General features: G+C 46.5%; 1 protein-coding gene and 1 pseudogene across 2 annotated transcripts in view; one reads left to right on the forward strand and one right to left on the reverse strand.

The window, feature by feature from the left end:
* Positions 1-4,559: 4,559 nt before the first annotated feature.
* spcs3 (signal peptidase complex subunit 3) overlaps positions 4,560-17,262 on the forward strand; it is a 60,681-nt gene continuing 47,978 nt past the window's right edge. Inside the window, exon 1 of one of the 2 annotated variants that reach the window (XM_088372340.1) lies at positions 4,560-4,801. In XM_088372340.1, the coding sequence (XP_088228466.1) occupies positions 4,659-4,801 (143 nt within the window). In that variant the 5' untranslated portion in view covers positions 4,560-4,658. Of the gene's footprint in view, positions 4,887-17,262 lie in introns of both variants that reach the window. The other variant, XM_088372341.1, reaches the window with a different exon arrangement.
* On the reverse strand, positions 8,637-9,463 carry LOC148398587 (uncharacterized; annotated as a pseudogene).

Genomic DNA, 17,262 nt, shown 5'->3' on the forward strand with positions numbered 1-17,262 from the left:
GGACCGGCGGTGCTATACAAGCTAGCGCGACGGCGGTGACGCGGAAAACGAGCCGGAGCCCTCGTAAAGCTGAGGCAGAGAGGGTTCCGTTCTGCCCTACCGTCAATTCATCTGGCGAATGTCCGCTCCCTGGCGAACAAGATGGACGAACTGCTGCTCCTCACTTCAAGGAACAAGGACTTCAGCAGATCCGCCGCGCTGTGTTTTGTTGAAACAGAGGCTGTGATTTACTGAAGTCAAATTCTTTGTTTGGCACGCTCAAACATGGCGAATAAAAAACTCTTGAATCTTGAATCTCTTGAATCTTGAATCTTAGCGAACGAACCCCCCACCACGCCATGGAGTTAGCTGGGTTTCGGCTAACGCGTGCAGATCGCAGCGCGGAGCGCTCCGGAAAATCAAAGGGAGGTGGTCTCTGTTTCTACATCAATGAACGTTGGTGTACCGATGTCATGGTGTTGAAAGAGTTTTGCAGCCCTCTCCTAAAAACACTTTTCATAAACTGCCGGCCGTTCTATTCACCACGGGAGTTCTCCTCGATCGTCATGGCGGCTGTTTACATTCCACCACACGCACGTGCGAGTGAAGCCACGCAGATGCTGGCTGACCAGGTGACAGACATAGAGAAACTTCTACCAAATTCACTAATCATTGTTCTGGGTGATCTTAACAGGGCGAACCTCGCACACGAACTCCCCAGATACAGACAGCACATAACGTGTCCCACCAGAGGGGCACAGACACTGGACCACTGCTACACCGTAATTAAGGATGCATAGCACTCTGTGGCTCGTGCAGCTTTAGGACTCTCGGACCACTGTCTAGTTCATCTGATCCCTGCCTACAGACAGAAACTAAAAACTTCTAAGCCTGTGGTGAGGACTGTAAGGAAGTGGGACAGTAGAGTCAAGGCAGGACCTCCAAGCCTGCTTTGACTGCATCGATTGGAGAGTTTTTGAAGCTGCAACTTCAGACCTGCATGAACTCACTGACACTGTCACATCATACATCAGTTTTTGTGAGGATCTGTGTGTGCAGACTAAGACCTTCTGCACGTACAACAACGACAAACCTTGGTTTACACCGAACCTTAGGAGGCTGCGCAAAGTCAAGGAGGAGGCCTACAGGAGCGGCGACCGGGACCTGTTCAAGCAGACCAGAAACACACTGAACCGAGAGGTCAGGAAAGCCAGGAGGTGTTACGGGGAGAGCCTGGAGAGACACCTCTCTGCCAATCCTGATCCCTCAACAGTGTGGGAAGGTCTGCAGAGCATCACGGGCTTCAAGAAACAAACCCCCGGTCTTGTGGAGAGCCCAAGGCTCGCTAACCAGCTAAACAGGTTCTACTTCAGGTTCGATCGGTCCTCCCACACAACGGGACCTCCTGCAGCACAATCCACATACTCACCTCCCCCCACAACTGCTCTGTCCACACCTCCATCACCGTGGTCACCGACTCTCTCTCTTGCAGAGGCCGTGCCCGCACTCCAGATTCGCAAGGAGGAAGTGCGCCAGATGTTCCGGAGACAAAAGATAAGGAAGGCACCGGGCCCAGACGGCGTGTCACCTTCCTGCTTGAAAGTCTGCGCTGAGCAGCTGGCGCCCACCTTTGCACGGATCTACAACCGTTCCCTGGAGCTGTGTGAGGTGCCCTCGTGCTTCAAGAGCTCCACCATCGTTCCAGTGGCAGAGAAGCCCGCCATCACAGGTCTGAATGACTATAGACCTGTTGCACTGACATCTGTGGTCATGAAATCTTTCGAGAGGTTAGTGCTGAACCACCTGAAGGATGTCACGGGCCCCCTGCTGGACCCCCTCCAGTTTGCCTACCGGGCAAACAGGTCGGTGGATGATGCGGTCAACATGGGACTGCACTACATCCTGCAACACCTGGACACCCCAGGAAAGTACGCCAGGATCCTGTTTGTGGACTTAAGCTCGGCGTTCAACACCATCCCTCCTGACATCCTCCAACAGAAGCTCATCCAGCTCGCGGTGCCTGCCTCCACCTGTCAGTGGATCACCAGCTTCCTGACCAACAGGAGACAGCGTGTGAGGCTGGGGAGCATCACATCTGACACCCTGACCACCAATACTGGAGCCCCTCAGGGGTGCGTCCTCTCCCCACTGCTCTTCTCCCTCTACACCAACGATTTCTCCGCAAGTGACTCTTCTGTGAAGCTTCTGAAGTATGCAGACGACACCACTCTCATCGGACTGATCCAGAACGGTGATGAGACTGCATACAGACAGGAGGTGGAGCGGCTGGTCCACTGGTGCAGCCAAAACCACCTGGACCTGAACCCGCTCAAGACCGTGGAGATGACAGTGGACTTAGGCGAGGCCCTTCACCACTTTCACCCCTCACTATCCGCAGTAATACTATTCTCTCATCAGACACCTTCAAGTTCCTGGGAACCACAATCTCTCGGGACCTGAAATGGACCGGCCACATAGACTCTGTCCGGAAGAAGGCCCAGCAGAGGCTGTACTTCCTGAGACAGCTCAAGAAGTTCAACCTGCCGCGGGAGCTGCTGAAGACCTTCTACACTGCCATCATCCAGTCTGTCCTCTGCACCTCCATCATTGTCTGGTTTGAATCGGCCTCCAAACAAGACAAGCACAAACTGCAACGGACAATAAGGACTGCAGAAAAGATAATTGGAATCAACCTCCCATCTATCCAAGACTTGTACCTGTCCAGGACCAGGAAACGTGCAAGTAACATCTCAACAGACCCTTCGCACCCAGGTTGCAGCCTGTTTGAACTACTCCCCTCCGGACGCCGTTATAGAGCTCTGTACACTAAAACCAGCAGACACAGAGACAGCTTCTTCCCCCAGGCTGTCGCTCTGATGAACTCACACCACTCTTAGAGTCTCAGAGTCATTGTCTGTGCAATAACATCCCGCTTTCCACACCTTTTTTGTCTACACTGTTTGTACTATGTGTCCTCTCTGCATCCATTGCAGCCTGGTCATCCTAGAAGAGGGACCCTCCCATCTGTGGTCTCTTCTCAAGGTTTCTCATTTCCCCTAGCTGGAGTTTTGAGTTTTTCCTTGCCCTCTTGGGAGTTTAAGATCAGTTTAAGATCAGGGGATGTTTGAGAATATCTTTCGTTTTTCACATGTCCTGAGTGTTGTTGTTAGTCACCTAAATGTTGAACAGAGGCTGTGATTTACTGAAGTCAAATTCCTTGTTTGGCACGCTCAAACATGGCGAATAAAAAACTCTTGAATCTCTTGTTTTGCGGAAATTGGATTGTAGTTCAAACACGGAAGATTTTTGTAAAGAAAATGTCTATAAGTAATGTGCAGTCTGTGATTATTTGATTTATTGATGCTTTCGACATTTGATTCTGATTTTTTAGAATCGTTTTAGATGTTTTCTCTGCAAAAATGGTGATGTCTTCAAACACCGGTCCGTCAAAATATTGTCTGACAGTAATCCAGTCCATAGTGCTAAAAAGGTTGGGGACCACTGTTCTATACCATTTGTCCCTACGGGGGTCGCGGTCATGCGAGAGAGAGCCTGTCCCAGCAGTCATCAGCAGTAGGGAGAGGACACCCCTGAATCGGTTGCCAGCCAATCGCAGGGTACGGCGATCTTGAGTGCCTTGAAAGGCGCCTTATAAATAAAATGTATTATTATTATTATTATTATTACATAGAGACGAACAACCATCCGCTCTCGCACTCACGGGCAATTTGGAGCGCTACCAAGCATATTTTTGGGATGTGGGAGGAAATCGGAGGACCCGGAAAAAAGCCACACAGGCTCTGGAGAACATGCAGAATCCACACAGGGAGGGGCGGAATTGGAATCGAACCCCCACCATCCTAACTGTGAGGCGGGTGTGCTAACCAGTGCTTGTATTTAGTATAGTTTTATTCTTTTTATTTATTTAAATATTTATTTGATTTGATTGTTTTCTGTTATTCTTTTTTAATGATTACCTGTTGTGGTATTAGTTAGTTTTAGTCTTGTCTTCGATATGCCATGTTTGTATATTTTCATAATAATAATAATAATAATAATAATAATAATAATAATAATAATAATAATAATAATAATGAATAGACGTGGTCCCGACACCGGCGATGGGAGGAGATTGCCTGATTAAAAATAATGTCACAATAACGATGTGCTTTTTTCAAACATAAATAATAAACTAATTTAGTTCGCTAAATAAACAATCCCAGACTGCACACCAAAAATAAAATTTCTAGATTTGTTTTTAGAAGCTTCTTCGCAAAGATCGTGACGTCATCAAAAGTGTTAGGACCCCGAGTCGATCCAAAAAAGAGGACGTAGTCTGTGACTTTGGACACTACCCTCAAAAACTTCACACCGGAAGTTGTAATCTACCTCCAGTCAGAATAAAGAATGATCTCCTTGATGTGCCGATGAACCTAACCTCTTAAGCAAGTAATTTACGATTTTATTTTATCCCTTTAGGTAAATTGTGCACAATTTACAATACTTAAAATAAATATTAAGATACATCAGCATAGCGCGTACATGGTATTGTTTTATTGTGAAACACGGCGGGATGTGCTTTCTCTGTCATTTAAAATTTGTCATTCTACACATACGGAGTTCGGCACGTTTGTTTAATTTGAGTGTTTCTTATTTTCTCTTGTACCACCTTTTAAAAAATGAACACCGTTTTGTCAAGAGCTAACTCCCTTTTTGCGTTCTCTCTGAGTGTCATGGCGGCCTTAACTTTTGGCTGTTTCATCACAACAGCGTTTAAAGACAGAACAGTTCCTGTGGATGTACGTGTTTCCAAAGTCATGCTGTAAGGTCCTTTGAATCTCTCTCTTTTTGAGATCTGCGATCAAGATGTCGCTCGGTGTTTGTCAGATTGCACTATTTTCTCAAATGTAGGTTTCAAGTGTTTTTTAGTAACTAATACGGCAATTGACCACCACTTAACAGGCTGTGCTTGGGAACGCTTAATCTGCAAATTAGACACCAAATCTTCAGTTGCGATGGTAAAATTGCGAAATAAACTCTTGTCTATGCTGTTACTTGCTGTGAATATTGCTGCATTTGAGACTGATGTTCAGTGGTAAGGTCTGCAGACCATGGTCTTTAAAGTGATAAACTCATTTGACTACAGATGAGAGATATTAGACATTTAACACGGTATTTATTGGATTTGGTCCACAATTTGGGAAGCGCGCTATCCGCGCCTCACGGCAAAAGCCTTATACAATCACCTGTTATCCGATTTATTCAATGCGTGCTCGTTCTGTTTCTTCGGTTTTAGGAACAGGCTAAGACACCGAAACAAAATTTAGGCTTACACAGGTTGGTTGAGTTCAATCACAATTCTTGTTAAAAAAGCTCTGTTTTCAGGAAAGTACAATACAGCGCTGGGCCTTTCGTGCGATCATGCTCAAGAGCAGAAAGTCTCCATTCAGAAAGGGCAACGTTCAAGGTTCTTTGGTCAGCTTATATTCAGTTGCACATGCCAGTGTGGGCCGAGTTTGATGGGTGATGAGTCAGGGGGTGTGGCAAGTCACAGGAGAGTTTGATTCCATGAGAGTGGATGCTGGTTCGGTGAGAGCTGGTTCCGTGGGGTTGGGTGCTAATTATGGGCGATTCGGCGTGTGTGGGGACTGTTGTTTTCCATCCCGTCTTTCGGCCTTGACGATCACCTTTGGCTGGGTTCTTGGTTGTTTTCCTCCTGCCGCTCTTCCTCTGGCACCGCTACCGGTTTTATCTCTAAGTGTCCTTCCTGTAAACCATTCTTGCACATACATCCACTTCGCCCACTTTATGCACACCGCCCATTCGTCATTCTTTCAATTTTGTCATTTTTGTACGGAATTATGTGAACTTTTGGCTGTGACATCATCAATTTGTTAACCCTGACTATGCAAAGTTCTTACTCACCACTTACCATGCATTTGTTTGTTTGTTCTTTTGACACTATCTTTTGACACATATCTTTTCATTGTTAGGCAAAACATTTCCCTCTGTCCAGAACGTTCAGTAGTAATCCAAAGCTGGCGTCTAACATTAATCAAAACACAAGATATAATCAAGTATTGAACATTTTTAGACGACTTTGGCAGTGTCCGTGATTTAGAAAATAATCAGGCATACATTAAACAGTTCCTTAAGGGTATTAAGCTACTCAGGCAATATATCAAAAAACATATGTTATTTCAAAGTGCACAGAAATACATATCAGATCATAAAGTTATAAAAACCTTTGTCATTACCACCTATCAAAAATGTCTAGTTATGTCTTTATTGATTTGGTGTGTAAGTATAATTATATGCTTAAAATGTTTCTTTTATTGATTTAATATGTGAATACACTTGTCTGCTTATGTACTTTATTCAATGAGGTTTGAGCATATCTGTTTTTGTAGCTAGGCAGGACTTTTTGTATATCGACCCCATTTCTTCTTTGACCACATTGAACAATTTAAGCAGAATTTTGTAGTGTCCAACCGGCATGTGTTAGTTGTTTTTGTTGTTAGTGTGAAGGCAAAGGCCTTCACACTTATGTTATTCTAAACCATTCACTTTATTGTGTGAAGGCAAAGGCCTTCACGCTATTGTTGTTGAACAACTTTATTGACAACTTCATTATTATTTTACTACTTATTCCCCCCACTTTTTTGACGCTTAACTAGTTCCACATACTCCAACCGATTCACTCCGTTCCACTTTTAACTTATTCCAAAATATTCATGACACCGTTGAAATTTTTTTCATTCCAAACATTTTCCATTTTCACAAAATTTGCAAATTTATGGCAAATTTTCGGCAAATTTTCTCCATCCATCCATCCATCCATCCATCCATCCATCCATCCATCCATCCATCCATCCATCCATCCATCCATCCATCCATCCATCCATCCATCCATCCATCCATCCATCCATCCATCCATCCATCCATCCATCCATCCATTCATCCATCCATCCATTTTCTAAACCGCTTAGTCCCCACGGGGGTCGCGGGTGTGCTGGACCCTATCCCAGCCGTCATCGGGCAGTAGGCGGGGGACACCCTGAACCGATGTGGGAGGAAACCGGAGTGCCCGGAGAAAACCCACCTGGGCCCGGGGAGAAGATGCAAACTCCACACAGGGAGGGCCGGAGGTGGAATCGAACCCGCACCCTCCTAACTGTGAGGCGGACGTGCAAATTTTTCCCCATTCATTCTCAACGGCACATTCAACATTTACGTCATTCCAGTTCGAAATTCACATCATTCAGCACATGCAAATAATAATAATAATAATTCATTAAATTTGTATAGCGCTTTTCAAAAACCCAAAGACGCTTACAGGGAAGAAGGCAACGACAAACAGGAGGGGAGGGGTAGGGGGACGGGGAAGAGACAATGGGATAAAATTAAGATGAGGAAACCAGTTATGGGTAGGAGAGGTCATAGGTTTGAGAGAAGAGGTAAGTGTTTAGACGAGACTTAAATATGGGGAGTGTGGGTGAGTCACAGACAGACTGAGGGAGAGAGTTCCAGAGTCGGGGTGAAGTGCAGGAGAAGGCCCTGTCCCCAAAGGATTTGAGTTTAGATTTTGGGACTGTCAGACGTGAGGTGTTGGAGGATCGGAGGGGGCGGTTGGGACAGTAGGGGACAAGGAGGTCGGATAGGTAGGTGGGAGCCAGGTTGTGGATGGCTTTGAAGGTGAGGAGGAGTATCTTGAAGATGATGCGCTCCTCAATGGGGAGCCAGTGAAGAGAGCGGAGAACAGGAGTGATATGTTCACGGGACCGGGTGTGGGTAAGGAGACGGCAGCAGAGTTTTGGACTAGTTGCAGTCTATGGAGTGAGTGAGCAGTGATTCCAGTGAAAAGGGAGTTGCAGTAGTCAAGCCGGGATGAGATGAAGGCGTGGATGAGGGATTCAGCGGCAGGGAGAGAGAGGCAGTGCCGGATTTTGGCAATGCGTCGGAGGTGGAAGTAGGAGGTCTTGACAACTGAGCTAACGTGAGGGTGAAAGGACAGTGTGGGGTCAAAAATAATGCCAAGATTGCGTACCAGGGGGGTGGGAGTGATGTTTGTGGAGTCGATGGTGAGTGTGATGGATCCAGTTTTATTAAGGGAGGATTTAGTGCCTATGAGGAGGAGCTCTGTTTTATCACTGTTCAGTTTGAGAAAGTTGTGGGACAGCCATGTTTTTATTGTAGAGATGCAGGTTTCAAAGTGGGTGAGGGAAGGGTTATGGGTTGGTATGGTGCATATATAGATCTGGGTGTCATCCGCATACCAGTGGAAGTCCAGATTAAGTTTGCGGATGACATTACCAAGAGGAAAGAGGTAACAGATGAATAGGAGGGGGCCAAGAACTGAGCCTTGGGGGACACCTTGTGTAACTGGGGAGAGGATGGATGTGTGACTGGAGAGAGAAATGAACTGGTTACTGTTGGTGAGATAGGAGGTGAGCCAGTCGAGTACAGTGCCCTCAAAACCTAGTTGGCGCCGCCTTTTGAGGAGGATGGAATGGTTCACAGTGTCAAAGGCTGCGCTAAGGTCAAGAAGTAGTAGGATGTTGAGGGCACCAGAGTCAGCGGAAATGAGGAGATCGTTGGTGACTTTAACAAGAGCTGTTTCAGTGCTGTGAAGTGGGCTGAATCCGGACTGGAAGGGTTCATAGAGGTTGTTGGATTGGAGATGGGTGTTGGAGTTGGGCGCAGACAATGCGTTCAAGGATTTTGGAAAAGAATGAAAGGTTGGAGATGGGACGGTAGTTGGAGAAGTTGAGTGGGTCTAAGGTGGGCTTTTTGAGGACGGGGGTGATGGCTGCAAGCTTATAGACAGTGGGAAAGTGGCCGAGGGATAGAGACTGATTAAAAAGGGTGGTGAGGTAAGGGAGGAGGACAGGGAGGCAGGCCTTAGTTAAGGTCGTTGGAAGGGGGTCGAGAGAGCAGGTGGTTGTCTTTGATGCGTTGATGATGTCTAGGATAGTGGGGGAGTCGACAAGGGAGAAGGCAGTGAGAGAGGGGAAGGGCGGGAGATCGGGAAGGGGGGGCAGGAGAGGAGGAGAGGTGGGGGAGGAGGAGTTGTTGATGGTGACGGTCAGAGAACTGTTGATTTGGGCAATGTTGTTGTTAAAGCTGACAAGGAAGGAATTACAGAGGGCAGGTGAGGAGGGTGGCTTGGTGACCGGTGGCTGTAGCAATTTGTAGACGGTGGAGAACAGTATGCGGGGGTTCCGGTTGGTGTTATTAATGAGAGATGAGAAGTAAGCAGATTTGGCAGCAAGAAGAGCATCACGATAGGAGGAGATGTGTTGTTTAAAGGTTTCAGCATGAACGGTGAGGCGGGTTCTTTTGTAGAGGCGTTCGAGTTGACGGCCAGTTTGTTCATGGAGCGGAGTTGCGGGGTGTACCAAGGGGCAGAGTTAGTGAATGTAACAGAGGAAATTTTCCAGGGGGCTAGGGAGTCAAGGGAGTCGGAAAGAATGTTGTTGAGCATGGTGGCAAGGTCATCAGGGGAGGAAGAAGTGGGGTTGGAGGGAAGGGCAGAGGATAAGAGCTGGCAAAGCGTGTTCGGGTTTACAGTCTTGATGTTGCGGTAGGAGGTGGTGCGCTTTGTGGAATTATGAAGCAAGGGTAGAGGGGCGGAGAAGAGGATGCAGAGATGATCAGACAGTGGAAAGGTGAGAGGAGCATACTACATCCAGGGTGTGGCCTTTGGTGTGGGTGGGGAAGTTGATGTGCTGGGTGAGATGAAAGCAGTCCAGAAGGGAGATGAAGTTAGACGTCAGTGGAGCAGTTGGCTGGTCAAAGTCAAAGTCAAAGTCAGCTTTATTGTCAATTTCTCCACATGCCAAAGACACACAAAGAAACCGAAATTTCGTTCCCCCCTATCCCACGGTGACAAGACATGGCCCACAACAGACAAACAAGTAAACAAGTATAACAAAAGCGTGCTGAATAAATAATGAATAAATAACAACAAATAAATAAATAAATAAGAGGAGCAAAAAAAAAGGAGCAAGTGCGCGTACAGTAGACATTCCAGAAAATAGCGCAACAGTGCCGCACGCTACGCAGAAGGGGGTAGCGAGTTCAGGGCCCTAACAGCCTGGAGAAAGAAGCTGTTGGCGAGTCTGGTGGTGCGGGAGCGCAGGCTCCTGTACCTCTTTCCAGAGGGCAGAAGGTCAAACAAAGAGTGAGCCGGGTGACTCACATCTCTCGCAATCGAGGTTGCCTTGCGGGTGAGATGGGAGGTGTAAATGTCCTTCAGGGAGGGGAGCGAAGCACCAATAATCTTACCAGCCATATTCACTATGCGCTGCAGGGCCTTCAAGTTCTGTTCAGTGCAGTTACCACCCCAGACAGCGATGCAACTGGTGAGGATGCTCTCAATGGTGCCACGGTAGAATGTAGACAGGACTGCCTGAGGAGCACATGCACGCCTGAGCTTCCGCAGGAAGTACAGGTGGCGCTGAGCTTTCTTTGCCAGTGACGAGGTGTTTGCGGACCAGGAGAGGTCCTCGCTGATGTGCACCCCCAGGAACTTGGTGCAGCTCACCCTCTCCACCACAGCACCGTCGATGATCAGCGGCAGGTGTGTTGTGTGACCCTTCCGGAAGTCAACAATGCTTTCCTTGGTCTTATTGACGTTCAGGAGGTTGTTGTCCCTGCACCACGTGGTCAGAAGGTCAACTTCCGACCTGTACCGAGTCTCGTCGCCCTTCGTGATAAGACCCACCAGAGTCGTGTCGTCAGCAAACTTCACTATGCGGTTGTCGCTGTAGGTCGCAGTGCAGTCATGCGTCAGCAGGGTAAAGAGCAATGGACTGAGCACGCAGCCCTGGGGGGCCCCCGTGCTCAGCGTGATGCTGGCGGAGAATTTGTCGCCAACACGCACCACTTAAGGCCTCTGACAGAGGAAGTCCAGTAGCCAGTTGCAGAGGGAGGTACTGAGGCCCAGCTCGTCGAGTTTGCAGATGGGTCGCGGCGGCACAATGGTGTTGAAGGCAGAGCTGAAGTCCACAAACAGCAACCTCACATATGAGTCTTTTCTCTCCAGGTGGGTGAGGGCCGAGTGGAGGGCAGAGCAGATGGCATCCTCAGAGGACCGCTTGGCACGGTACGCAAACTGGAAAGGGTCAATGGTGGGGGGGTGAACGGACTTGATGTGCTCCATGACAAGCCGCTCAAAGCACTTCATGATGATGGGTGTCAGTGCCACGGGGCGGTAGTCATTGAAGCAGGACGGTGCAGGTTTCTTCGGCACAGGAACGATGGTGGCAGCCTTGAAACACGAGGGGACGATGGCCTGCTGCAGGGAAACGTTAAAGATGTCCGTGAAGACACCCGACAGCTCCCCAGCGCAGTCCTTCAGCGCTCGACCCGGGATGTTGTCAGGGCCCGCCGCCTTACGGGTGTCAATAGCGGCAAGCGCCCTCCTCACACCGTCGGCAGAGAGGCGCAGGGGCTGCTCGTGTGGGGGGGGAGTGGTCTTCAGCGGGCAAGTGCTGTTCTGGGCGTCGAAGCGAGCAAAGAAGCGGTTCAGCTCGTTCAGCAGACGGACGTCGCCCTCACAGCTCCTCGGCGCGGGCTTGTAGTCCGTGATGGTCTGAATGCTCCGCCAAAGGCTACGTGCGTCCTTGCTGTCCTTGAAGTGGGTGGAGACCTTGCACGAGAACGCCTTCTTCGCTTCTTTGATGCCTCGGGACAGGTCGGCCCTCGCTGTCCTCAAGCCAGCCTCGTCCCCCGCTCTGAAAGCCTTGTCCCTGGCCCTCAACAGTCTGAGGACAGCCCCCGTCAGCCACGGCTTCCAGTTCGCGCGAGCGACAACGGATTTCGAGCAAGTCACATCATCGATGCACTTCGTGATGTAAGAGGTAACAGAGTCAGTATACTCCTCTATGTCGATGTGGATATTGAAGTCACCGATGAGCAGGAGGCGATAGGAGACTGAGGATACAATGGTGAGGAGTTCAGAGAGTTCAGAAAGAAAAGACGGATGTGATTTTGGGGGGCGGTAGATAAGAACAGCAGTAGTGGAGTTGGGGAGGGAAAAAGCGAGATATTCAAAGGATGAAATAGATGGGAGGATCAGGTGCAATTCAGTGATGTGTAGGGACTGCTTGTGGAGGACAGCAATACCACCTCCTCGCCCAGAGAGGCGGGGTTTGGCAATGTAGCTGTAGTTGGACGGAGTGGCTTGGTTGAGAGTAAAAAAGTCCAGGGGCTGTTGCCATGTTTCACAGAGGAGGAGCAGATCCAAGTTATTGTCCAAATGTAGTTAAAAAATAACTGGTGATTTGTTGGAGAGGGAGCGACAGCTCAGCAGCGCGAGGGAAATGGATGAAGAAGCGGGGGTGGGGGAGCGGAGATTGTTGAGGTTGACAGTACGGGAGGTGGGGGTGATGGGGGGGGTCGCGAGGTAGTCCAGAAAGAAGGGATGGGTGAGCCATAAGGGAAATGTCTGTTAAAAGATAGTCCAGAGCCACGGTGGATGTAGCGGCGACGGCGGAGGATCCCAGCCTTGCTGGCAGCTGAGGCAGCAGCGGCAGGGAGACGTTGATTATTGTTGAGATGATGAAGATCAGCAGCAGTGTAGACAATTGTGCGAGAAGTTGGTGGAATGGAAGCCCGGAGTAGTAGAAGTGATAGTTCATGGAGGAGATGAGACGTGACAGCAGCTGGGATTAATCCAGATAAAATGCTAGAAGTGGCTAGCAGCTGGTTAGTTAGAAGTTGATGGGCAGTGAAATGCATGGAAGCAGCAGTGGACCAAGTTTTGATGTTGGTGAAGTCGCTGGTGATGTTGGTCAATCCCGACTGTACCCCTGCAAACGGCAAGCCCCAGTGCGTCATGGCGGCACACAGCCGAACCACGACCAGCGAACTCGCAGCGAGCGGGTGCTCCCCCCGAGGACGCTGGCCGAGCGGCCAGAAAATTGGATTGAGGCTGTTTGCCGAACCAAGAGCGAGCAGCTACAGGATTAGAGACAGGAGGTAGGAAGGTCCAGTAGTGGGTTGACTAGCTGGCTAGCGTAGCTCGTAATCAGAGGGAGCTGGAACAGAGAGGTGCAAGCGGAGCTTCCAGCGATACACAGTGGGCAGGTGAAAAGGCCAAAATTTAGAAGGAAAAGCAAAGAAAAAACAGGCACACTTAAAATGGGAAACACAAAACAGATAGGGGACAAACAAATAGCGGTCACGGTTCGGGATCGAAGCGGCAGTCAGCAGTCCAGACGCCAGCGTTGCTCTAACCCGGAAGTATTACACATTGGGGAAGATTTTCAACATTTCCATAATTGCAAAATTCAAAAATTTCACGTTTTCACGTTCAACATTTCCGCAAAATTTCACAAAATTTCGCTTTTCACTTCTAATTTCTACATTTTTCAACCGATTCAACCCGTTCCAACTTTCAACTAATAATAATAATAATAATAAATTTTATTTGTAACGCACTTTACATTCGGAGGAATCTCAAACTGCTACATGGCAAGTAAAAACAAGAAAACAAAAAGACAAGAATAACAACTGGACCACAATCGGGATACGAAAACCAGGATTACGGAAATGCTAGGGTAAAGAGGTGAGTTTTAAGTTCAGTTTTGAAAGAGTCAGTGGATTAGGGTGCTCTCAGGTGGTCGGAGGGAGTTCCATAGTGTGGGGGCTGCATGGCAGAAGGCCCGGTCGCCCATGGTGCGCAACTTGGTTTTCGGGACGTCGAGAAGGTGTGAGTTGGATGAGTGGAGGCTTCGGGTGGCAGGTTTTGGGGCAAGGAGTTCTTTGAGGTATGGGGGAGCATTTCTGAGGATACACTGGTGAGTGAGGAGGGTGATCTTGTAATCAGTTCGGAATTTGATGGGGAGCCAGAACGGAGGATGGGTGTGATGTGATCACTTTTCCGCACCCTCATCATGATCCTAGCAGTGCTGTTTTGGATGTACTGTAGCCTCTGGAGGCTCTTGCTATGGATCCCGATGAGGAGTGTGTTACAGTAGTCTAGCCTCAACCGTTCATCTTTTGCCTACCTATTCCACAACTTCCCACTTACCAAAAATTCAAAATTTTCAATTTTGAAATTCACGCCAAATTCTCCAAAATTTCATTTTTCACTTCTGATTTCTACATTTTTCAACCAATTCAACCCGTTCGAACTTTGAAATGTTTATCTTATGCCTACCTATTCCACAACTTACCATTTACCAAAAATTCCAAATTTTCAATAATGAAATTCACGCCAACATTTCCCAATTTTTTTTTCCATTCTAATTTCTACATTTTTCAACTGATTCATCCCGTTCCAACTTTAAACATAGCATTCCCCAAATATATATATATTGAGCTTCTTCGCCTTCACACGCAATTTCTCCAGAAATTGCATTTTCTAGTTATTATTCTGCTTCTTCTATTTTCTTCTCCTCACTTTTTTTACGCGCTACTCCTTCAACATAATTTATCCGATTCACTCCATTCCACTTTTGACGTATTCCACATATTCACGAGCGCTTGCATTTTCTCATTCCAAAAGTTGATGACAAATTTTTCCCCATTCATTCTTAATGGCATATTCAACATTTCACATTCACGTCGTTCCAGGTTGAAATTTCCATCGTTCAGCACATTCAAATCACATTTGGAAAGATTCTTGACATTCCCAAAATTGCCAAATTCAAAAATTTCACGTTTTCACGTTTAGAATTTCTGCAAAATTTCACAAAATTTCGTTTTTCACCTCTAATTTCCAAATTTTTCCATTGATTCAACCCGTTCCAACTTTCAACAGTTCATCTTTTGCCTACCTATTCCACAAGTTCCCATTTACTAAAAATTCACAATTTTCAAATTTGAAATTCACGCCAAATTCTCAAAAATTGCGTTTTTCCCTTCTAATTTCCATATTTTTCCACCGATTCAACCTGTTCCAACTTTCAACTGTTCACCAAAGTTCAGCACATTCAAATTAAATTGGTAGAGATTCTCGACATTCCCAAAATTGCCTAATTAAAAAAATTCACGTTTTCACGTTTAAAATTTCCACAGTATTTCACAGAATTTCACAAAATTTCATTTTTCACCTCTAATTTCTACATTTTTCAACTGATTAAACCCATTCCAACTTTCAACTGTTCATCTTTTGCCTACTTATTCCACAACTTCCCACTTACCAAAAATTCCAAATTTTCAATTTTGAAATTCACACCAAATTCTCCAAAATTTCCCTTTTCAACTCTAATTTCTACATTTTTCAACCGATTCAACCCGTTCCAACTTTCAACTGTTCATCTTTTGCCCACCTATTCCACAACTTCCCACTTACCGAAAATTCAAACTTTTTAATTTGGAAATTCACACCAAATTCTCCAAAATTAGTCTTTTCCCTTCTAATTTCCACAAACCGGATTCGGTTGAAGTTGGGAAATTGTGTAAAATGTAAATAAAAACAAAATACAATAATTTGAAAATCCTTTTCAACCTATGTTAAATTGAATACACTACAAAGACAACATATTTAATGCTCAAATTCATAAACTTTATTTTATTTTTCAAATAATAATTAACTTAGAATTTCATGGCTGCAGCACGTGCAGTAGTGGGCAGTTGTGAAAGGGCATGTTTACCACTTCGTTACATCACCTTTCCTTTTAATAACACTCGTTTTGGAAGAGAGGAGACTAATTCTCTTAGCTTCTCATGTGGAATTCTTTCCCATTCTTGTTTGATGAACCGCTTCAGATGTTCAACAGTCCGGGGTCTTCCCTGTCGTATTTTACGCTTCATAATGTGCCACACATTTTCAATGGGAGACAGGTCTGGACTGCAAGCGGGCCAGGGGAGAACCTGGACCCTTTTACTTCGAAGCCACGCTGTTGTAACAGGTGCAGAATGTGGCTTGGCATTATCTTGCTGAAATAAGCAGCGACGTCCATGAAAAAGATGTCGCTTGGACGGCAGAATATTTTGCTCAAAAATCTTTACGTACTTTTCAGCATTTATGTTGCCTTCACAGAAATGTTAGTCACCTATGCCATGGGAACTAATGCACCCCCATACCATCACAGATGTTGGCTTTTAAACTTTGCGTTGTCCGGATGGTCCGCTTCCTCCTTAGTCCGGAGGACCCAACATCCAGTGTTTCCAAAAACAATTTGAAAAGTGGGCTCATCAGACCACAAAACACTTTTTCATTGTGCATCAGTCCATTTTACATGAGCTCGGTCGGCCCAGAGAACCCGGCGGCGTTTCTGGATGTTGTTCATAAACGGCTTTTGCCTTGCATGGTAGAGTTTTAAACCGCACTTACTGATGTAGTGAAGAACTGTATTTACTGACAGTTGTTTTCTGAAGTTTTCCTGAGCCCATTTGGTGATATCCTTTACACACTCGTCTTGGTTTATATGGCAGTGCCGTCTGAGGGATCGAAGGTCATGGTCATTCAGTCTTGGTTTCCGGCCGTGGCGCTTACGTGCAGTTATTTCACCAGATTCTCTGAATCTTTTGATGATATTATGGACCGTAGATGTTGAAAACCCTAAATTCTTTGCAATTTTGTTTTGAAAAATGTTGTTCTTAAACTATTTTTTCACGCAGTTGTGGACTAAGCGGTGAACCTCCCCCCATCCTTGCTTGTGAATGAGTGAGCATGTTTGGGGAGGCTCCTTTTATACCCAATCATGGTACCCAATTAGCCTGATCACATGTGAGATGTTCCAAATAGGTTTTTGATGAGCGTTTCTCAGCTTTCTCAGTATTTTTTGCCACCTTTCCCAACTTTTGCTGGAAGTGTTGCAGCCATGAAATTCGAAGTTAATTATTATTTGGCACAAAAACAATTAAGTTTATCAGTTTGAACATTAAATATGTTACCTTTGTAGTGTATTCAAGTGAATATGGGTTGAGAAGGATTTTCAAATCATTGTATTTTGTTTTTATTTACATTTTACACAATTTCCCAACTTCAACCGAATCCGGTTTGTACATTTTTCAACCCATTCCAACTTTATTCACTTTGTTAACCTTATTCACCCCCTTCACCCACACTTCCACGATGCTTACCCAATTCATCCCTACATCCCCAGTTCCACAGGCCATCTTGGATTGACCCAGAAGTGCCCCAAAATGAACAAGAAGTGAACCGGAAGTGCACCAAATCGAACTGGAAGTGACCCAAATTGAACCGGAAGTGCCCCAAATCAAAACGGAAGTGACCTAAATCAAAACGAAAGTGACCCGAATAAACCGGAAGTCGATCCATCCATCTTCTTCCGCTTATCTGGGGTCGGGTCGCGGGGGCATCAG

The sequence above is a fragment of the Syngnathus floridae genome, chromosome 4 (assembly GCF_059516105.1).
Source record: "Syngnathus floridae isolate MCC-2025c chromosome 4, RoL_Sflo_1.0, whole genome shotgun sequence".
Lineage (NCBI taxonomy): Eukaryota > Metazoa > Chordata > Actinopteri > Syngnathiformes > Syngnathidae > Syngnathus > Syngnathus floridae.